Genomic DNA, 23,761 nt, shown 5'->3' with positions numbered 1-23,761 from the left:
GCCCAACACACACAAAAGTGCAAAGGTGGGAGGTACATAAGGGCACAGGCTGGCTGGAGCAGATGGGCTCAGGATGAGGCCAGAGACCTGCAGCGCGGTGGGGGATGAAGCTAGCAGGGTAGGGTAGGCAGGGGTGAGACTGTGAATGGCTCTACTGGGTGCAAATATTCCATGAACTCCATAAGGAAACCTTACTAATTTTAAAAATCCATTTGTGGGAGTGTGATGTGCAGTAGCTTTTCTTTCTTTGGAAGATGGTCACATCACAATAGCAAAACCCCTTGTGACACATCACAGGCAGGCTCTCAGGGAGAGCTCTGTATCCCAGGGCACTGCACTCTGGGCCCACCCAATGACTTGTAGGGGTACATTAAGCCCAAAGAATGTGTCTCTTAACTCTCAGAACTTCATGCAGAACAAGCTAGGTATGACTCAACAGTATCCATTACTAGGAAGGAAGCCTTTGCAGAAGCTTCCTAGGCATCTCAGGGAGCTGATGTCAGAGGAGCAAAGATGTCAGAGTTCCCAGCTCTGACCCACATGGACTTGCTCACCTTGCTCACTATCTGTCTTTCTCTCTTTTTCCAGGGTAATACAGATCTCAACTGCGGTTCATTGAGAGGGAGAAAATACGAAAATGGAAAACTGGATCTGTCCTGAGAATGTTTACTATGCAAAAGAAAGTGCAAGCCAGGAAGAGACAGGTGGTGAAGAATAAAGAGTGCTATGGTGGAGAATGAACTTGGGAACGTAAATACCAGGCATTAGAAAAATGAAAATGAGCGGGGCTTCTCTGGGACGGCAGTAAGCATTTGGATGACAGTAACGATGGGTCTGTTTCAGTTGAGTTCCTACATGTTCATGTCAAGGACGGAATATGTAATGTCTGTGACCCAGCTGTTCTCTACAAAGAATTCCTCATGTTGACAATGTTAATGTCCCAATATAGCTTAAATAAAAGAAACATTAAAAAAAATAGACCAACTGGGGCTTCTTTGCTTTTTTAGACAAAGAGTCTTGCTCTGTGGCCTGGGCTGGCGTGCAGTGGCACAATCATGGCTCACTGCAGCCTTGAACTCCTGGGTACAGGCAATCTTCCTGCCTCTGCCTCCAGTCCAGTACAGTAGCAGTACCGACGTGTCACTCTGCCAGGCTAATTTTTATTTTTCTAGAGATGGGTTCTCACTATGTTGCCCTGGCAGGTCTTGAATTCTTAGGCTCAAGCAATCCTCCCACCTCAGCCTCCTAAAATGTTAGGATTACAGGTGTGAGCCACTACACTAGACTTGGAGCTTCTTTTTAAATGGAGAAATTTTATTTTCCTAAGACTTATCCAAAGGCAATTTTTACCACCGCCACATAAAAAAGTTTTGTTGCATCCCTATATACTAATTCACAGGCTTGTTTCTACTGGAAACCATGAAAACAATACAGTCTTGGTGAAGTTCTTTCCAAATTTTGAAAGTCTGTATCAGAGAAATGAAAACAAACTAGGTTTCTTAAAGCCAAGAAAGTTACGGAATCTCCGGAGCAGGTCAAGTCCATCCAGGCTAATGCTCCACATCGCCCCTGCACGTTCCATCTCATCTCCCAGGATGTCCAGACACCAGTGGGTCAGCTCTGTAAGGGCAGGCAGTTAGCCATTTTGTTCACTACTGTATCCTCAGCAACTAGAGACTGCCAGGGCTGAAGTGTGCACACAGTAAACACATAGAGAGGAAATGAAAGAATGAGCTGCTTCCAGGGTAGTGTCCTTCCTGACACTGCCAGAAAGTTCTTCCTTCAATCCAGATGAGACCTATGCCCCGGTGGCATCTGCATGCTGACCTGCTATTTCTTTCTTTTTTTAATTTTTTTGAGACAGAGCCTCACTCTGTCACCCAGGCTGGAGTGCAATGGCACAATCTCGGCTCACTGCAACCTCCGCCTCCTGGGTTCAAGCAATTCTCCTGTCTCAGCCTCCCAAGTAGCTGGGACTACAGGCACGTGCCGCCACACCTAGCTAATTTTTGTATTTTTAGTAAAAACGGAGTTTCACCATGTTGGCCAGGCTGGACTCAAACTCCCGATCTCAGGTGATCCCCCCACCTCAGCTGCCCAAAGTGCTGGGATTATAGCCATGAGCCGCTGGCCCCAGCCGCTGGCCTGCTGTTTCTACCCAAAGCCCTACAGAACAACCTTCATGGAAGTCAGTTCTCAAGATAGGTCCCAACAAGTTTTCTCTTCTCTAGGCTGAACATTCCTGGGTCCGTCAACTTTCCCTCATGTGGCAAGGTTTCTATTGTGATCGAATACTCCTCGACCCTTTCCTTTCCTTGCCCTCCTAGTCTTTGGAGAGCTGCTGTGGGGGCAGCGCCATGAGGGAGGGCTCCCTGCCAGTTCCCAGCCCTCAGAACACACAGGCTCTCTGGGAATGGTGTGTCTTCCAGCATTCTGACCTCTCTCCAATCTGTTGGCAGGCAGAAATCACTGTGTGGGGTGGTGGAGAGAAGAACACTACTTCTTCGGTGGGTCCCTCTCTACCTTCACACAAGGGCACATCACCCCTGTGATGGTTTTGAACTTGGCACTCTTGGCTGGGCAAGGTGGTTCATGCCTGTGATTCCAGAACTTTGGGAGGCCGAGGCAGGAGGATCACTTGAGGCCAGGAATTGAAGACCAACCTGGGCAACATATCGAGATCCTGTCTCTACAAAACATGTAAAAATTAGCCAACGATGGTGGTGCACGCCTGTAGTCTCGGTTACTTGGGAGCCTGAAGAGGGAGGATCACTTGAGCCCAGGAGGTCGAAGCTGCAGTGAGCTCTGATTGCATCACTGCACTCCTACCTGGATGACAAAGCGAGACCCTATCTCAAAAAAAATAAACTGGGTGTTCTCTAGTCGGAGCCCTGGGGGGAGCTTTGGTTCCTTCTATGCAATTGAACCAAATGTGATAACACTGCCCTCAGGTGGCAGGGTCTCTGACTGCTGCGTGTGGATTTCCCAGGAGACATCAAATCACAGAATCTTAGAATTGTATATTACAAAATTCTAGGACTGGAAGGGGCATTTAAAGGGCATCTAGACCAACTCTGAGGCAGCTGGGGATTCCCCTCCATAATATCCCTGAAAAAAAAATGATAATCCAACTTCTACATGAACCTTCCCAGTGAAAATAGGCAGCCCATTCCAGTTTTTAGTTTTGTTTTGAGACAAAACAAAACCAAAACCAGGGTCTTACTGTTGCCCAGACTGGAGTGCAGTGGTGTGATGATAGCTCACTGCAGCCTCAATCTCCCAGGTTCAAGCGATCCTCCCATCTCAGCCTCCTAAGTAACCTGAACTACAGGTGCATGCCACTACATCCAGCTGATTTTTTTTGGGTTTTGTTTTGTTTTTTTTTTTTTTTTTGGCAGAGATGGGGTCTCCCTACGTTGCCCAGACTAGCTTTGAGCTCCTGGGCTCAAGTGATTCTCCCGCCTTGGCCTCCCAAAGTGCTGGGACTACAGGTGTGAGCCACTGTGCCTGGCCCCATTCCAGTTTTGACTAATGATCATGGTCAAAAAGTCCCACTTAATATTGAATGAGAATATATGTCCCTGCATTTTGCCCTTACTTTGCTCCAGCCTTCACCTCTATAATTACATAAGTCAAATCTGTACACTCTGAAGCCAGACAGATACAGGTTCCACTTTCCCAGCAGTGTGACTTTGCAATTAGACACTTGCCCAGTTTCTTCCAGCATTCCGTAGGACTTCAACACTTGTCCTCCGGCTAGGGATTTGTCATGAAAAGGTCAACCCTGAGTTATGGTTGAATCAAAGGCTAAAAGGGAACCTATCAGCTATTATAAGGGACTCTTCTTCCCACTTCTTCCTGAGCCCTGGCTTAGGCTAATAAAAAAATGTATTCTGTAGCTTTGCAGTAATACTTCCATAAAACTTCCCTCTACAGATGTTTTTTGTTTGTTTGTTTGTTTTTTGAGATGGAGTTTTGCTCGTTGCCCAGGCTGGAGTACAATAGCACAATCTCAGCTCACTAGAACCTCCACCTCCCAGGTTCAAGTGATTCTCATGCCTCAGCCTCCCAAGTAGTTGGGATTACAGGCGCCCACCACCACACCTGGCTAATTTTCGTATTTTTAGTAGAGATTTTTAGAGAGATTTAGTTTCACCATGTTGCCCAGGCTGGCCTCGAACTCCTGATCTCAGGTGATGCACCTGCCTCGGCCTCCCAAAGTGGTGGGATTACAGGTGTGAGCCACTGCGCCCAGCCTACAGATATTTTTAAAAAGCAACTTTAAATAAGGCAGCAATAAAGTAACCAGACCGAAGGGAGAAATGCATTATGGGAATTAGGTCTGGTGATCAGAAAGGCTCCTGTAGGAGTAGGTACAGGGTGCTACAGGAGAGGCACTCGGCCCAGTCTTGGAGGATAAAGGACTGTGTCTGGAAGAAGTCATGTCTCTGCTGAAGCTTAAGGATGAGTAGGAGTTAGGCATCCAGGGGAGAGAGGGCTTGTGGGAAGGGAGAGTGGGAGAGCAGGAGGAGGTAGGCAGGGTGTGTCAGCTAAGAGTGTGCTTGGCTGCAGGTGGCAGCACACTGAGCCAACAATGGCATACGTGGCAGAGACATTTAACGATCTCACACACGCACACACCCCACCCCGCCCTGGCAGAGGGTTTCAGAATGAGTGCAGTGTGAAAGCACCAGGTCTCCACCTTTTCATCCTGCAGCATCCTTGGGCCTGTCAAGGCGATTGCCACAGCGTTAGGCATCATATCTTCCTCTGCCATGTTTAAGCCAGTAAAAAGATATAGGCTGGGCGCGGTGGCTCACACCTGTAATCCCAGCACTTTGGGAGGCCGAGGCGGGGGATCATGAAGTCAGGAGATCGAGACCATCCTGGCTAACACAATGAAACCCTGTCTCTACTAAAAATACAAAAAACTAGCCAGGTGTGATGGCAGGTACCTGTAGTCCCAGCTACTCGGGAGGCCAAGGCAGGAGAATGGCATGAACCTGGGAGGCGGAGCTTGCAGTGAGTCCAGAACGTGCCATCCTCCATTTTTTTTTTTTTTTGGAGATGGAGTCTTGCTCATCGCCCAGGCAGGAGTGCAGTGGCGCGATCTTGGCTCACTGCAAGCTCTGCCTCCCGGGTTCACGCCATTCTCCTGCCTCAGCCTCCTAAGAAGCTGGGACTATAGGTGCCCACCACCACCCCAGGCTAAACTGCAAAATACTATTTCAAATCAGAACCAGTGACTAAGCGTAAATGTCTGTTATTTTTCACCGTGTTGGTCAGGATGGTCTCCATCTCCTGACCTCGTGATACGCCCGCCTCGGCCTCCCAAAGTGCTGGGATTACAGGCCTGAGCCACCGTGCCCGGCCTCTTTTTTTTTTTTTTGAGACGGAGTCTCGCTCTGTGCCCAGGCTGGAGTACAGTGGTGCGATCTCGGATCACTGAAAGCTCCGCCTCCCGGGTTCACGCCATTCTCCTGCCTCAACCCCCAGAGTAGCTGGGACTACAGGCGCCCGCCACCACAGCCAGCTAATTTTTTTGTATTTTTAGTAGAGATGGGGTTTCACCGTGTTAGCCAGGATGGTCTCGATCTCCTGACCTCATGATCCGTCCGCCTCGGCCTCCCAAAGTGCTGGGATTACAGGCGTGAGCCACCGTGCCCGGCCTGAACTTGCCATCCTTTTATCAAGGAGTACATTTTTTTCCAGAAGCTCCCCATGAAATGAACTCGTGAGTGTTGATTAGCAGAAATGGGGCACAGGGCCATCCCTAAACCAATTAGCGGCAAGTGGGAATGGGCTTGCTGCATTAGACGTGGACCAATCGTGGTTCATTTCCCGGACTTGGGGAGGGCCTAGCTTCCCTGAGAGCCACCAGAACAAAAGTAGGGAAGCTATGTAGGGAAAGGTGTTGTGTGGGCAGCCAGTGTCTACCACATAGACGATGTGGTCAGAGACAAAGGTGACAGATCACAGAGACCTCTGTGACTTGTTATGGAGTGCAGACTTTATTCTAAGGGTGAAAAAGATGTGTCCAATGGTTTCCTCATGATCCGATTCAGGTCCTCTATATAATGTAGGTGAAGTTGTATCTCACCTACTGCATCACACTGGAAGACACATGATGTCAACCTAAACTCTGTTCGTGATGTCAACTTTGATCACTTGATTAAGGTGTCTACCTCCATCAAGGAACATTCTAGAAAACAACTGGTATGGGCTGTTTAAGACTCCCAACTCCACCAGGTGCAGTGGCTCATGCCCATAGTCCCAGCACTTTGGAAGGCTGAGGCTGGCAGATCATGAGGTCAGGAGTTCGAGACTAGCCTGACCAACATGGTGAAACCCCCATCTCTACTAAAAATACAAAAATTAGCTGGGCGTGGTGGCACACGCCTGTAATCCCAGCTACTCAGAAGGCTTGTATCGCTTGAACCCAGGAGGCAGAGGTTGTAGTGAGCCAAGATTGCACCACTGCACTCCAGCCTGGGTGTGCAGACTTCGTTTCAAAAGAAAAAAAAAGACTCCCAATTCCACAAAAGTCAAAACAAAAAACAAACAAACAAAAAAAGGCTGAGGACCTCGTCTCTAGTTCCAGCTACTTGGGATACTTGGGAGGCTGAGGCAGAGTCACTTGGGCCCAGGAGTTCAAGGCTGTGGTAGCTATGATCGCACCTGTGAATAGCCACTGCATTCTACCCTGGGCAACACAGCAAGACCCCATCTCAAAAAAAAAAAAAAAAAAAGACTGAGGTGAAGAACTGTTCCAGATTAGACTAAAGAAACAAGAACTAAGTGCAACGATTGATCTCAGATTAGTTCCAGGATTGAGGGGAAAAACAAAAAGCTAGAAAGGACATTATTGACCAGGCACAGTGGCTCATACCTGTGATCCCAGCACTTTGGGTGCCTGACGCAGGCAGATCACTCAGTCCAGGAGTTTGAGACCAGCCTGGGCAACATGGTGAAACTCCATCTCTACTAAAAATACAAAACTTAGCCGGGCATAGTGGCCCACACCTGTAATCCCAGTTACTCAGGTGGTTGAGGCACAAGAATCGCTTGAACCCTGGAGGCAGAGGTTGCAGTGAGCTGAGATCGCACTACTGCACTCCAGCCTAGGCGACAGGGTGAGACTCTGTCTGAAAAATGAAAAAGAAAAAAACAAAAAAGGAGAAAAAGACATTATTGGCACAAGTAAAATTTGAATATAAACTTCTAACGAACATATTAATTTGTTACATTAAGATTTGTAATTAACGTATTTATTATTATAGTAAATAACATTGAATTAATGTTAAAAGTCCTAAATTTAATTGTATTACGGTTGTTAAAGAGAAGTTCCGTGTTCTCCAGAGATATATACTGAAGTATGAGGAGTGAAGAGTCTCATGATGTCTGTGACTTACAAATGACTCAACAAATAATAATATCACTATTACTATTACACAGATACATATATAAAACATATACATATATGAGAGAGAAAGAGAGAGAGCAAATGTGACAAAATGTTCACAAGTGGTAAATTTAAGGAAACAGGTATGTTGATATTCATTATTCTCACATATTTTGCAACTTTTCTGTAGGTTTGAAAGTTTTTAAGGAAAAAAAGAAATACATAGGAGGTGGAGGTGCTATGACTTGGTAACTAACTTTCTGGGGGCCATTAATCAATCTGCGGTGGATGATGATACCTGGGACTGAGAGGTAGAGGAGAGCAGAATCTGAGGTGGGGAGCAGAGGGAAACACCGGGTTTGACATGGATTGAACTGAGGTGGGAGGTGATGAGACACCAGGTGGAGGCTCTCAGGAGCAGTAAGAATTAACAGGGGTCAGGAACAAACTGAGACACAGACCTGCGGGTTGGCAGCCTATGGGTGGTGGCTGAAGCCAAGAGCCTGTGAGATCACTTAGAGGGCAGGTGTGGATGGGCCAATATTCTTGGGCTCACTCGCACTTAAGGTTCGGGTGCAGAAGTAAGAATCAAGCAAGAATGGTTACGCTCATGAGCAAACCAGCTATTTCATTCAGGGTTCCTATAAAAATAACCATTAGACTTGCGATTTTCTACCACTTTACATTTCCTCCTAGAGACACTCTTCTATTGGTTAACTTCTCTCCAGGTAGGGGATTATGAGGCTTTTGTCAACATCTTCCTGGGGAGCGTGATATGGTAAGAAGCCTACAAATATATTTGTGATATAAGCATGCAAAACAGAGGTACGCTATATACTACAATTAGAACTACGATCCTCCCAGGTTAATTCATTCCTGAAAACAATTCTCAGATCAAATAAGCCTATATGAAGTTATTTTAAATGAGAAAATAGGAATGTATTCCCAGCCTGTCCAGAAACTCCACTTTCTCCAAATATCACTAAAACTCTCTCAAACATCTATAAAACAATCCTCCAAACATTTCTGCACAATATAGACATTTAAACATGAATTATCTAATTATTTAACACTTAATGAACTCCATGGTGATTATGTTTGCAATAGTACACAATGATATGCACTCTATTGAATGAAAATTAGGTATTTTCCCCAATCTGCAACTAACGTGTACAGTAAAGTAAACAACAACACAATAATGAGTTAAAGATAGATAATTAAAAGCAATAAGATTTAGCAAACTGAAATGGACAAATGGGATTTTTCTTTTAAATGGCTACTTGCCAAATGATTCTGATAATGGAACATGGGGCAACAGACAACCCTCCCATTAGTGATCATTAGAAAAGTGGACAAAATATACAAAATATCTACTCAAACATAAGCGAGCAATAATGAGGCAGTAAATACCTACCAGGTCAATGTCCAAGAGAACAGAGTACCTAAGAGAGTGAGCCCATCAGTAGGACTGTTTTACCCCAATCAGCTACTTGCTGATCCCAGAACAGGTGGCTGAGAGCCTAAGCAGTACTTTTTTTTTTTTTTTTGAGAAGGAGTCTCGCTCTGTCGCCCAGGCTGGAGTGCAGTGGCGCCATCTTGGCTCACTGCAACCTCTACTTCCCGGATTCAAGAGATTCTCCTGCCTCAGCCTCTGGAGTAGCTGGGATTACAGGCGTGCGCCATGACGCCCAGCTAATTTTTGTATTTTCAGTAGACACAGGGTTTCACCATGTTGGCCAGGCTGGTCTCAAACTCCTGACCTCAGGTAATCCACCCGCCTCGGCCTCCCAACGTGCTGAGATTACAGGTGTGAGCCACTGCACCTGGCCCTAAGCAGTACTTTTGATAGCCTTTCAGGGGTCTGGGGCCCTCCAAGGATGGGGAGTCTTGGGAAATACCTGTTATACTAGTCAGGGTTCTCCAGAGAAACAGAATAGGAGATATCATATAGAGATATAGAGAGATGGAAAATTGACTCACGCAATTATGAAGGTTGGCAAGTCCAAAATCTGCAAAGCCAGTGTCCCAGTTCAAATCTGAAGGTTGGAAGCTTCTGCAGAACCAGAAAAGGTCAATGTTCTAGTTCAAAAGGCTCACTTGAGCCCAGGGGTTTGAGGCTATAGTAGCTATGACCACACCTGTGAATAGCCACTGCACTCCACCCTGGGCAACACAGCAAGACCCCATCTCTGAAAAAAAAAAAAAGACTGAGGTGAGGACTTTCTAGTCCAGATTAGACTAGAAAGAATTAAGTGCAGCAATTGATCTTGGATTGGCTCCAGGACTGAGAGGGAAAAAAACGCCATCAGGAAGGAGAATATTCTCTTACTCAGGCGAGGGTCAGACTTTTGTTCTATTCAAGCCTTCAACTGATTAGATGAGGCCCACCCACATTAGGGAGGCCAATCTGCTTTATTCAGTCTACCGATTTAAACGTCAACCTCACCCAAAAGCATCCTCACAGAAACACCCAGAATCATGCTTGACCAAATATCTGGGCACCCTGCGGCCTAGTCAAGTTGACACATAAAATGATCCAAGCGTGACATACTAAGAAATATAGGCTGGGCGCAGTGGCTCACGCCTGTAATCCCAGCACTTTGGGAGGCCAAGGTGGATCACTTGAGGTCAGGCGTTCAAGACCATCCTGGCCGACATGGAGAAACCCCGTCTGTTCTAAAAATACAAAAAATTAGCCAGGCATGATGGCACACGCCTATAGTCCCAGCTACTTGGGAGGCTGAGGCAGGAGAATTGTTTGAACCCGGGAGGCAGAGGTTGCAGTGAGCCGAGATCGCACCACTGCACTCTAGCCTGGGCGACAGAGTGAGACTCCATCTCAAAAAAAAAAAAAAAAAAAAAAAATATATATATATATATATATATACACATGGTTTCTGACACGGAGCTTTTAAAATTGTTATACTGTCCTGTATAATGGGGTGATAGGAACATCTTTCCTTTTTTTTTTTTTTTTTTTGAGACAGTCTTGCTGTATCCCTTGGGCTGGAGTGCAGTGGGGCGATCTTGGCTCACTGCAACCTCCGCCTCCCGAGTTCAAGCGATTTTCCTGCCTCAGCTTGCCGAGTAGCTGGGATTACAGGTGCCTGCCACCACGCCAGGCTAATGTTTGTATTTTTAGTAGAGACAGGGTTTTGCCATGTCAGCCAGGCTAGTCTCGAATGCCTGACCTCAGGTGATCCACCCACCTCAGCCTCCCAAATTGCCAGGATTACAGGTGTGAACCACCGTGCCCAGCCTAACACCTTTGTTATAAATATTTGGTTTTAGCTCCCAGTTCCTCACATAGGAGATTATAAGCCCCTTGGAATCTCTGGTGTCTTTTTGTATGCTAATGAGATGACAGGTGGATGATGGTGCTAGATGGCTCCAGAATGAAACTAATTGCCTGAGGAACCAACCATGTGCCCTGTGATTAGAGGGTAGGAATTTTCAGTCCCACCCCTCAACCTCCAGGGATGAGAGGAGCTGGAGATTTATTTCAATTACCAATGGCCAGTGATTTAATCATCATGCCTACGTTATAGAACATCCATAAAAACCTTAAATGATGAGGTCTGGAGAGCATCTGGGTTAGAGAACACGTGGTGGTGCTGGGAGGGTGGTGCGCCCAGAGAGGATATGGAAGCTCTGTGCCCCTTCCCACACACCTCGTACTTGTCCATCAGTAACTGAAACATCTTTTGTTATAATATTTGGTCTTAGCTCCCAGTTCCTCACACAGGAGCTTTTAAGACCTTTGGAATCTCTGGAGTGATAAGTGTGTCTCTCTATGCTAACGAAATGACTGGTGGATGAGGGTGCTAGATGGCTCCAGAATGAAACTACCTTTTTATTAAAATAATCTAAGCTTTGCCTAACATGGAAAAATGTGTCGGAAACAAAATGTCTAAGTGGCTCTGGCCTCGAGGAGATTTACAGGTTCGTGGATTACAGATTTCATTTATCAAACTAGGTAAGTAATACAGGGAATTCCCAAGTATGCTTGTGTGCTTGTCTTACAAGTATGGTATTTGTGATGGTATGCTATTCATACACACCACCTGAGACTACCCTATGCCCCTAGACATCCCGTGACTGGTCCCATCTCTGTCCTATGGAAATGAGCTGAGAGAACAGTGGAAAAAATCACATGCATTTTTCAGTTCACCTGTATTGAACTGTACAGAATCCTTCCCACAGGAAGCTTTCCCCACCGGGACCATGCCCAGCAATTAGGACAGTATCTAAAGCATAAGGATGATTGTTAACTAGTAACACAGAATACGCATTAATAGTTTGGTCCTTTTGTTTGTTTATAGCTTTTATTGGCATTGATTCAGTATTCCCAACAGTCTTTTTGGTGACTAGATGGCAGACATTATTGGCAGATCTGCAGTAATTGTTCACCGTTTCAGCTGTTGGCACAAGCAAGAAACAATCTTCTTACTCTCCAACTCCACATTCCAGTTATTAAATCAAGCTCTCCTGAAAAGGAAATCCTTACGCCTTTACAAACATGTAACCTTCCTAAACTATGATGGATTACGTTCCTGATGTGTCTATACAAGCCCCACCTTCCATTCTCAACTAGCAGTAACCTCTGTGTCCTTTGACATCCAGATTGTTTGCTTTCATTCATTCTCACTTCCATTCAAGGAATGTTAACCAGGACCTTCCAGGTTCAAGGTATTGTGCATTTCCTCATATTTAAAATTATTTTAGCAGCCATCCCTGGTCTATAAAATAAGATAAAATAATTTGTGAACTGGTCATATCCTAACCTCTAAATTATTTGAGAACAGAAGGATCTTACTCTACTCATTAACACAATACTTGGCACTTGGTGAGTATTTATTAAATATTTGATGACTTGAATCTTGACCAAATTTTAATTCAACTCAATTCCAATTCCAATCCAATCAGCAAAGCCAACAAAATCACCCACAGTAGTGTCCAATCCCTCCCCTCCCTTCCATTGCCCACTTCTAAGTACCACCTTCCCTGGCACTAATTATGAAGTCTAATTAGGGAAAAAGAGTCAGGATGGTGGGAGCAGGGGAAAGCAAATAAGCAGCAAGTAAACTACAAGTCTGCCATTCTTCATGGTCCAGACACACAGTCCTCCTCTGAAAATAACTCACAATCTTCCTGCACCCAACGATTACAGCATAAACACTATTCCATAAAATCCCCAGCAAGCCTTTCTTTGCAGTTGGCTGCTCTTCTGCTGATTCTGCCTGTTGCCTTCTCGTATCATCCTGCTTTCTCTAACAAATCTGCCTTTGTCTACAACTGTCTTGGTAAATCCTTTTACTCACAAGCCACCCAGACAGCCACCCCTCACCCATGATACTAATTTTTTAAAAGGTTGAGTCTGCATTTTGGATACTACATCACACATGCCTTAAAAATAAACACTAAAAGTAACTCACCCTCCTTAGAACCCTGATGGTTGGCTTTTATAGCAGGGCATGATGGTAAACAGGTAAGGCCAGAGCAGGTGGCCAGTCCTGCAACCCTTCCTTGTATCAAAACCCTCAGGTTTCAGGCCAGGTGTGGTGGCTCATGCTTGTAACCCCAGCACTTCGGGAGGCCAAGGTGTGTGGATCACTTGAGGCCAAGAGTTCAAAATCAGCCTGGCCAACATGGCAAAATCCCATCTTTACTAAAAATACAGTAATTAGCTAGGTGTGGTGGCACACGCCTGTAAAAATACAGTAATTAGCTAGGTGTGGTGGCACACAGAGGCTGAGGCATGAGAACCGCTTGAACCAGGGAAGTGGAGGTTGCAGTGAGCTGAGATCACGCCACTGCACTCCAGCCTGGGCGACAGAGCAAGACACCGTCTCAAAACAAAACAAAACAAAAAAAACCCTCAAGTGTCAAAATATGCTGGTCCTTTTTCTTCAGTTACAGAATAGGTGGTTTAACTTTAAGAGCCCCGCTTAGAGCTCAGATTCTACCATCTGGAATGACTCATAAAATATCAAGTGGGCTGGGTGTGGTGGCTCACCCCTGTAATCCCAGCACTTTGGGAGGCCGAGGCGGACGGATCACGAGGTCAGGAGTTCAAGACCAGCCTGACCAACATGGTGAAACACTGTCTCTACTAAAAATCAAAAATTAGCTGGGTGTGGTGGCGTGCGCCTATAATCCCAGCTACCCAGGAGCCAGAGGCAGGAGAATCGCTTGAATCTGGGAGGCAGAGGTTGCAGTGAGCTGAGATCACGCCATTGCACTCCAGCCTGGGTGACAGAGCAAGACTCCATCTCAAAAAAAAAAAAAAAAAAAAAAAGAAGTGAAATGCATCAGATGGTAAGATTTGGTTAGGCTAAACTGCAAAATACTATTTCAAATCAGAACTAGTGACTAAGAGTAAATGTCTGTTATTTTTCTGGGGCTAACATTTCTTGCCACTTATCATAAAGTCTGGTATTAATTTGCATTTGTCACTCTCGTCTATCCAGATTATAAATTCCATCAAAGCAGTAAGTGTTCCTTGTAAAGAGGTGGGACCTTCATAAACTCCTCTACATACTTGGGAATTGATTCATGTAACTTGCAGACACACAAGAATCCCTGCTTTCCACAACTGCTGTCCTCCCTTTCCCAAGCTGTCTCTTGGAGGCGGTAAGGAATTTACAATGGTCTTCATGCTCCATCTGCTCGATTACCCTATGACCAAAGACTTTGTAACCATGGGGCAGAGTTAAAATTAGTGACTTTCAGTGCAGAGGTGCTCCATTAACAGCTGGATTCACTAACTCAGTGGTCCCCAATCTTTTTGGCACCAGGGATCAGTTTCATGGAAGACAATTTTTCCACGGACTAGAGGGCAGGGGCAGGGGGAGAGGGGTGGGATGGTTTTAGATCATCAGGCATTAGATTCTTATACCAGCATGCAACCTAGATCCCTCACATATGCAGTTCACAATAGGGTTCACTTTCCTATGAGAATCTAATGCCCCCACTGATGCAACAGGAGGCAGAGCTCAGGCGGTAATGCGAGAGATGGGGAGCAGCTGTAAATACAGATGACACTTCGTTGGCTCGTCCTGCTCACCTCATGTGCCAATGGGTTCCTAAAAGGCAACAGACCAGTACCCGTTAGCAGCCAGGAGGTTGGGGACCTCTGCACTAACTCCAAAGAACATAGCGGGTCTGGTGGGGCACCGTGGCTCACGCCTGTAATCCTAGCACTTTGGGAGGCTGAGGCAGGTGGGATCACCTGAAGTCAGGAGTTCAACACTAGCATGGCCAACATTGTGAAACCCCGTCTCTACTAAAAATACAAAAATTAGCCAGGCATGGTGGCGCGCGGCTGTAGTCCCAGCTACTCAGGAGGTTAAGGTAGGAGAATCACTTGAACCCGGGAGGCACAGGTTACAGTGAGCCCAGATGGCGCCACTGTACTCCAGCCTGAGCGACAGAGCAACACTCCGTCTCAAAAAGAACATAGCGGGTCTGAAATTGAGAGTTTGACAAGTACACCTATGTAAACCTCAACTTACAACCAAGCATTGGGATAAAACTTGTAAATACCAAAGGGAAGGAGACAAGCCCTTGGTTGGCCTGGCACGGGGGTGGGGGCTCACACTGAGCGCTTTGGGAAGCAGAGGATGGAGGACTGCTTGAGCCCAGGGGCTCAAGACCGGCCTGGACAACATAGGGAAACCTCATCTCTACAAAAAATATAAAGATTAGCCAGGCACAGTGGCTCACACTTGTAATCCGAGGGCTTTGAGAGGCCAAAGAGGAAGGACAGCTTGAGCCCAGGAGTTCAAGACCAGCCTGAGCAACACAGCAAGACCCTGTCTCTACTAAAAAATAAAAATTAGCCAGGCGTGGTGGTGTGCACTTGTAGTCCCAGCTACATGGGGTGCTGAGGCGGGAGGATCGCTTGAGCCCAGGAGTTCCAGGCTGCAGTGAGCTATGATCGCGCCACTGCACTCCAGCCTGGGCTACAGATCGAGAACCTGTTTAAAAAAAGAGAAAAAAAGAAAAAAGAAAAGCTCTCGAGTAGCCCCATCTGAGGGGGCTGGGGCTGCTCCAGAATTTCTACGGGTTCAAGGGCAGCAGCCTGGTTGCAGGTGGGGATCAGGGCATTTCTCAGAAGCTGCATCTGCGGGACAGGCTCTGTCCTCTGTGAATTGGGGACCTTGCCAAGTTCCCCCAACCCTTTTTCCCTGAGGCGCCATCTTGGGAGCAGGGAACAAGTGATTCTGCCCCAGGAAGGGTCGAGAATGTTCCTGGGGGGCTTCAGGGGTTTTCCACAGAGGGAGCACCGCGGGGGCGGAGGCTCCCTGCAGGGAGCAGCGCTGAGGTCGACTGCCTCTGACCTTGGCTCTCTGAAGGGAGAAAAACAATTGTTCGTCAGGTCCAAGAGCTCCAAAGACCCCCAATCCTCAATCACTCATCTCCTGACAAAAGAACTTGCGAAACTGCCAAGGCGCCACACTTCGGCTCGCGATTGTGAGGAAATTAGTTGAGGAACGGAGTGAGATGACCATGCCGCTTCGCCAGCACTTGCCAGGCGTTCCGTGGGGCCGCATTTCCTCTGAAGGGCCGCCGCCGGTACCAAGCCGATCGGACAGCGTATCCTCCTGCTCCACAGCCTGCCTAGCCCTGGACTGCACGCCCGAGCTGTGCGCATGCGCGGACGGCCCGCACGGCCGCAACGCGCAGGCGCTGTGGCCACTTCCGGGATCTGTCAGCCGCTCCCTCTGGGCTTCCGTCCTCCGCCCGCGCCCGCCGGAGCCTGTTCGCGTCGACTGCCCAGAGTCCGCGAATCCTCCGCTCCGAGCTCGTCCGGACTCCCCCGATCCCAGGTAACGGCCAGCAGGGGCGAGCGTCTTAACCTGTCGGCCTCTGTTGTCCAGGCCTCGCGCCGGCCTTGGACCCGCGGGGGCAGTGAGACGGGGTCTTAGGCCGCAGGGCCCCGAGGCTGAGGCGCGGCCGGGTCTCCCGGCCGGGGCCTCCTGAGGGGGCGGGGATCCCCTTTCTCCGTGGATCCCCTGGAGCTTCTCTCAGGATGTTCAAGCTCCTAGCCGCCTCCGATGACCGAATTAACGGCCCCTTCTGCGCTCCCAGGGTCCTACTTGCATCTCTGCTGGGGGCATTTGTCACCGTCTTTAAAATTGTGTCAAGCAGAAAGATCTCCCCTAATCGAGCGACCTGCGGGACTTTTCATCTCTTTGGCGCCTACAGTCGATCCCTGCATACAGTAGGCGCCCATAGGATGTTTGCCTGCTCTCTAGGGCAGCCCTCAATCCTTCAGTTATTGGGGAACCTTCCCGATCTCGAGAAAAACCTTCTCCCGAGTTCTTTAAGATTCCCCTGCATGAGCACCGCCTTCCCCCAAGTCAAAATTTCTCCCTTCTCGGCGCTCTTATTCGCTTGTTGGAATCTTTTATGCCAATCCTGGCACCGCCACTTTTGCTGGGTGATCCTGGGAAGATGCTTCTCTGTGCCTGTTTCCTCATCTGCAAGAAAAAGATTCTTACTGTTTTGCTAAGGATGAAATGAGCTTATTTGCGTAAATTGCTTAGAATAGTTCCTGGCCCAGAGTAGGTGATCAATAAATATTAGCTATTATTACTGCTTCTGGGCATTCTATGCATATCCGTCTTCCTTTCCTTTTCTACCTCCTCCACTCTCCCCAAACACCAACCCTCCAGACTTGAAGACCAGAATGGTGTCAGCCTTATTTAAGTTTCTGGCCCCATTCCGGTATTTACAACGCTGCTGGGAACATGAGAGGCACTTAATCAATTATAGCTTAGAATCTTTGATTATAAAGCCATCTGTTTTGCAGCTTTGGAACCTTCTGTCTATGTCAACTCATAGCTTAAATTGCCGAGATTATCTTAGTTCTGCCCTCTCTTCTCAATTTTATCTAGTCTTCTGGTTTTACATAGGGCCTGGGTTTTCAGGTATCTAAAAACAAAAGAGGGGCATCAGTCAGGAAGGTGTTTTTGTCCTGTTAGGGAGTGGGTAACTGTGTGGCTGTTGTCTTCCTTTTTTGTGTGTGTGTCCTGCAGCCTCGACCTCCTGGGCTTAAGAGATCCTCCCACCTCAGCCTCCTGAGTAGCTGAGACTACTGGCATGTGCCACCATGCTGGGCTAATTTTCATTTATTTTTATTTATTTATTTTTGGAGATAGAGTCTCACTTTGTCACCCAGGCTGGAGTGTGGTGGTGTGATCTCGGCTCACTGCAACTTCCACCTCCTGAGTTCAAGCGATTCTCCTGCCTCAGCCTCCCGAGTAGCTGGGACTACAGGCATGAGCCACTGCACTTGGCTAATTTTTTTTTTCTTTTTGTATTTTTTGTAAAGACAGGGTCTCCATATGTGGCCCAAGCTGGTCTGGAGCTCCTGAGCTCAAGCTGTCCTCCCACCTCGACCTCCCAAACTGCTGGGATTTGGGGTGTGAGACACCGCACCCAGCTTATATGGCTATTTGCTCCCACAAAGTATTCGGAGATCTTCTGGAGTACATCTGTTAATCACAGTTAAAGGAAGGGACCATTTTGGAAAACTCCTATTTTGGACGGGGAGTGGTGATACTTTGATCTAATCGTCTCATCCAATGCTGAAACAAATCCTACATAAAGAAGTTTAAAATGGTCTGCTGGTGAGGCTGGTGCCTGGACTGGAGCCTGTCTGAACGTTGAGGAGGGTGTGGTGACCTTGTTGGAGTACTTGATGTTGCTAGATTGGGTAATGAGAGTGATTAGGAACTAGGTGAATCACGGTCTTAAAAACTGACCCTAAATAGGGGACGGAAATTCCCACTTGTGTGAATACTTTCAAGCTCCAAAGGAGTAGGGCCAAGAATTTATAGCATATGTCAACGTTTCCAAGCTCAGAGAAACTAACTGGTGGGTTCTATGGTTGGTTTAAAAGCCTTGGGTTGGCCAGGCGCAGTGGCTTACGCCTGTAATCCCAACTCTTTGAGAGGCTGAGGCGGGTGGATCACGTGATGTCAGGAGTTTGAGACCAGCCTGACCAACATGGAGAAACCCCGTCTTTACTAAAAATACAAAATTAGCCAGGCATGGTGGCACGCACCTATAATCCCAGCTACTTGGGAGGCTGAGGCTGGAGAGTCACTTGAACCCAGAAGACAGAGGTTGCGGTGAGCTGAGATCGCGCCATTTCACTCCAGCCTGTGCAACAAGAGCAAAACTCCATCTGAAAAAAAAAAAAGCCTTGGGTCAAAGGAAGAAAGGGAACCTACTGGCATGTATTTTCAGGCTATGCTCTGTACTACTTGCTTTCACATGTTGTCTCATTTAATTCTCCTTGTGGTATCAGTGGTATATCTATTTTACAGAAGAAAAAAAATGATATTTAGACATATCAAGTGACTTGCCCAGGGTCTCATAGCTAGTGTGTGTCAAAAGCCAGGGTTCAAACCCAGCCTCGGCTTCAGAGCCCATGGCTAGCCATACATCAGAATGACTCTGTATTCCGTGTGATAGATAAAGAAAAGGGATGGGGGGGCTGGGTGCGGTGGTCATGCCTGTAATCCCAGCACTTTGGGTGGCCGAGGCGGGCGGATCACGAGGTCAGGAGATCGAGACCATCCTGGCTAACACTGTGAAACCCTGTCTCTACTAAAAATACAAAAAAATTAGCCAGGCGTGGTGGCAGGCACCTGTAGTCCCAGCTACTCGGGAGGCTGAGGCAGGAGAATGGTGTGAACCCGGGAGGTGGAGCTTGCAATGAGCCGAAATCGCGCTCCACTGCACTCCAACCTGGGTGACAGAGACTCTGTCTGAAAGAAAGAGAGAAAGAGAGAAAGGAAAGAAAGAGAGAGAGAGAAAGAAAGAAAGAAAGAGAAAGAGAGGAAGAAAGAGGAAGAAAAAGGAAGAAAGGAAGGAAAGAAAGGAAGGAAGGAAGGAAGGAAGGAAGGAAGGGAGGGAGGGAGGGAGGGAGGGAGGGAGGGAAAAGAAAAGAAAAGAAAAAAAAGAAAAGGGATGAGGAGTTCCTGACATTTTTATTTGTTCCCTTTTCTCCCTCTCTAGCTCTCTTAAGACAAAACTTTTCAGATTTCACTTAAACATTAATCATAGTTTAGAAATTATAATTATCACCCTATGACAGAAGGTACCCTTTCTTGGTACATAATTCAGGCTATTAGGAATTTCTTCTGCATTCACTGGGTTTCATGAATGCAAGCTGTGTTTGCTAGGTGCATTCTAAATTTGACAAACATGAGTGTTGTCTTGGCCTACAGACTTAAAATAGCCACCTGATTATAAAAGAAGTACAGGTCTTGAGTGTATGTCCAAATATGGAACTTGAATGATATGGCAAAATTAGAAATTTTAGAAGCAATTACACTGTTGTGTAAATGGCCACCTCTTTTGAAGTCTTTGCTACATTGCTTATAAAACTGAGTTGAACATGAGAAAGCCTTTTGTCCGCAGCTGTGCTTTTCAACTGGACGTGAAACATATACTTTATGGCACACAGATATTTGCATCAAATTACTGATTTGCAGACCAATTTTATTTTTAGTTAACAAATAAGCTTATCAAATGTGGCTTTTGAACTAAAGCACTTTTAATTAAGGAGTTATTTTATGACAGCGTGTTATTTTGAGTAGCTGTAACTAAAATCTGTTGTGATGGAACAATTTGGAGTGAGCATCTGATATCAGAGATAAAGAGAGAAGCATGCAGTGAGCATCTGGAAGTTCTTTAAAAAAAAAAAAATTAAACATTCTCATTTGAATTCATTTAAAACTTTTTTTTTTTTTTTTGAGACGGAGTCTCGCTCTGTCACCCAGGCTGGAGTGCAGTGGCCGGATCTCAGCTCACTGCAAGCTCCGCCTCCCGGGTTCACGCCATTCTCCTGCCTCAGCCTCCCGAGTAGCTGGGACTACAGGCGTCCGCCACCTCGCCCGGCTAGTTTTTTGTATTTTTTAGTAGAGACGGGGTTTCACCATGTTAACCAGGATGGTCTCGATCTCCTGACCTCGTGATCCGCCCGTCTCGGCCTCCCAAAGTGCTGGGATTACAGGCTTGAGCCACCGCGCCCGGCCAGAACTTTTTTAAATTACCAATTCCTAAGCTTTTTCTCTGTGAGTTGTAGTTTGCTTTCTAGACTGTATAAAAGAAGAAAGTAACGACTTAACTATCTTCACTCTTAGAATAGAATATGAAATACTAGCATTTCTCTGCCAGTTCAAGATATTGGATGTTTTTTATTTAAAGTTGCACTTACCTTTTTTTTTTTTTTTTTTTTTTTTTTTTTGATACAGAGTCGCCCTCTGTTACCCAGGCTATAGTGCTGTGGCACCATCTTGCCTCAGTGCAACCTCCGCCTCCCATGTTCAAGAGATTCTTGTGCCTCAGCCTCCCGAGTAGCTGGAATTACAGGTGCCTGCCACCATGCCCAGCTCATTTTTGTATTTTTAGTAGAGACGGTTTCTCCATGTTCGCCTGGCTGGTCTGGAACTCCTGACCTCAGGTGATCCACCCGCCTTGGCCTCCCAAAGTGCTGGGATTACAGGCTTGAGCCACCGCACCTGGCCTGGGTTCCTTTCCAATTAGCAGAGGTGCTATTTCTGCTTTCTAACTGAGATTGATTTCTGCTTTGTCAGCTGAACTTTCATTGTTCACTTTACAACCTTCTAGTGGCCCTTCCATTCATTTCCTGCTTGCATCAGAATTCATGTCTCACATTCAGCCTCCACCCTGGGTTAACATGACACGTACTTACGTGTGTTGAAACTTGAGTTTATAGTGAGGGTGCCTCCTGGAAATGATAAAGTTGGGGGTAGAGGAAGGCTGGCTGCATTTTGAAAAATGTTCCCATTTCAGGTAATGGTTGCTTCTTCAAGTGTATCTAGATTTGGGTACCTATAAAATAGAGAATTTTTAATTTAATGTTTTGCAGATTCCTGCTTTTCATTTAGTTACAATTAAAAGTTTGAAAAGTATTATCACAAACACCTACATACTCTTTGCCTAGATTCACCAGTTAGCATTTTGCCACATTCACATTCTATATATTTTCTGTCCTGAACTGTTGAAAATAAGTTACAGTGGCTGGGCATGGTGGCTCATGCCTGTAATCCCGGCCCTTTGGGAGGCTGAGGCAGGTGGATCACTTGACAGGCAGAGCAGCCTGGGCAACATGGTGATAACCCCATCTCTACAAAAATTACCTGGGCTTGGCGGTGCATGCTCGTATCCACAGCTACTCAGGAGGCTGAGGTGGGAGGATCACTTAAGCCCAGAAGACGGAGGCTGCAGTAAGCGTAGATTGCACCACTGCCCTCTAAACCTGGGTGAAAGAGCAAGACCCTGTTTCCCCTGCCACCCCCACAAAAAGAAGAGAAGTTACAGAAAACATCATGATACTTCATCCCTGAACACTTCATCATTATCTTTGTCTCCTAAGAGCTAGGATATTCTCCTACCTAATGTCAATACCGTTATCTTACCTAAGAAAATGAAAATAATTCCATATGTAATATCTAGTTTAAATTGTAATTTTCCCTGTTGTAGAAAATACATCTTTTCTGCCCAATTTAAAATGTAGATTATGGGCCAGGCACGGTGGCTCACACCTGTAATCTCAGCACTTTGGGAGGCTGAGGAGGGCGGATCACTTGAGGCCAGGAGTTCAAGACCAGCCTGGCCAACATGGTGAAAGTCCGTCTTTACTAAAAATAGAAAAATTAGCCGGACCTGGTGGTGCACACCTGTGATCCCAGCTACTCGGGAGGCTGAGGCAGGAGGATCACCTGAGCCCAGGAAGTGGAGGTTGCAGTGAGCTGAGATGGTGCCGCTATACTCCAGTCTGGGCAACAGAGTGAGACTCTGTTTCAGAAAGAAAGAAATAGATTATAATCAACTTTCACTTATCAAATTTGGTTTTCATAGCTCTCTAGAACAGTTCTCGCCCTGCCTCCATATTGCTATTTTTGGAATAGTCCAGGCCAGTTATTCTATAGAATGGCACACACCCTGGCTTTAACTGTTTATTTCCTCCTTGTATTGTTTGACCAGTTCCTTTACCCTTTATTTCTTGTAAACTGAAAATTAGGTCTGAATCTTGATTGGGTTTAGAGTAAATATGTTTGAAATAAAGACTTCACTGGTAGGTTGACCATATTCCCAGGTTTCTCCAGGATAGCCCTGTGACCTGTTGTGTCGGCATAATCATTGTTTATTTTTGCTCTCAGAAGTGTTCTGATTTGGATGGTAAATTAAGTCACTATTTATAAGTGATGATGCACTTCATGTGGACTACCATCAGGAGGCCCATCCAGTTAGATTGATCCGCTCTTTATAATACTGAGTTTGATCACGTGGTGATTGCCAGATTTCTTCAATGTGAAGGCATCTTTTTCTCTTTGTAGTTAGTAAGCAATCTGTGGGATAATAATTTGAGACTAGGAATATCCTGTACCTATGACCCTTAACAGAATAAATTCCACATTAGTTGTTACAATGCTAGATTTATTCAGACGGTTAAGTTTCGACAATGAGACAGATTTTTTTTTTTTTTTTCTTGAGGCGGAGTCTTGCTCAGTCACCCAGCCTGGAGTGCAGTGGCATGATCTCGGCTCACTGCAAGCTCCACTTCCCAGGTTTGCCATTCTCCTGCCTTGGCCTCCCAAGTAGCTGGGACTACAGGTACCTGCCACCACGCCCGGCTAATTTTTTGTATTTTTAGTAGAGACAGGGTTTCACCGTGTTAGCCAGGATGGTCTCAATCTCCTGACCACCACGCCCGGCATTTTTCTTTTTTTTTTTTTTTTTCCTTGAGACAGAATCTCGCTCTGTTGCCCAGGCTGGAGTGCAGTGGTATGATCTCAGCTCACTGCAACCTCTGCCTCCTGGGTGCAAGCAATTCTCCTGTCTCAGCCTCCCTAGTAGCTAGAACTACAGGTGTGTGCCACCATGCCCAGCTAATTTTTATATTTTTAGTAGAGACGGGGTTTCACCAGGTCGGCCAGGCTGGTCTTGAACTCCTGACCTCGTGATCCACCAGCCTTGGCCTCCCAAAGTGCTGGGATTACAAGTGTGAGCCACCACGCCTGGCCAGATTATTTTTTAATGGGAGAACAATGTTTTATTTCTGACCATCTTAAGATCCTCAGACAACTTAAACATTGGTTACTTACCTTTTCCCTATTGTACAAAATGTTTTTTGTTGTTGTTCATTGCAGCTTTCTCTCCTTTGAAAACACTAAGAATAATGTCACTGCATCAGTTTTTACTAGAGCCAATCACCTGTCATGCCTGGAACAGGGATCGTACTCGTAAGTATTTTATTAACTTTGCTTTTGTATTTTGGTACCTTTGGTACATCTCATCTTTAGACACATTTGG

At 46.3% G+C, this 23,761-nt stretch overlaps 1 protein-coding gene and 1 long non-coding RNA gene across 3 annotated transcripts in view; both read left to right on the top strand.

The window, feature by feature from the left end:
• Window positions 1–333: 333 nt before the first annotated feature.
• On the top strand, window positions 334–978 carry LOC103882742. Its single transcript, XR_644685.4, has 2 exons — window positions 334–425; window positions 589–978. It is a non-coding gene; the product is annotated as an uncharacterized LOC103882742 (long non-coding RNA).
• Window positions 979–16,106: 15,128 nt separating this feature from the next.
• Window positions 16,107–23,761, top strand: part of ARPC1A (actin related protein 2/3 complex subunit 1A) — a 40,647-nt gene continuing 32,992 nt past the window's right edge. For both annotated transcript variants that reach the window (XM_031665593.1, XM_031665592.1), the window contains exons 1-2: window positions 16,107–16,233; window positions 23,599–23,691. In XM_031665593.1, the coding sequence (XP_031521453.1) occupies window positions 23,628–23,691 (64 nt within the window). In that variant the 5' untranslated portion in view covers window positions 16,107–16,233; window positions 23,599–23,627. The remainder of the gene's footprint in view (window positions 16,234–23,598; window positions 23,692–23,761) is intronic.

Source organism: Papio anubis, chromosome 4 (genome assembly GCF_008728515.1).
Source record: "Papio anubis isolate 15944 chromosome 4, Panubis1.0, whole genome shotgun sequence".
NCBI lineage: Eukaryota > Metazoa > Chordata > Mammalia > Primates > Cercopithecidae > Papio > Papio anubis.
The sequence above is the reverse complement of the archived record's forward strand: the minus strand, read 5'-3'. Positions and strand labels throughout refer to the sequence as shown.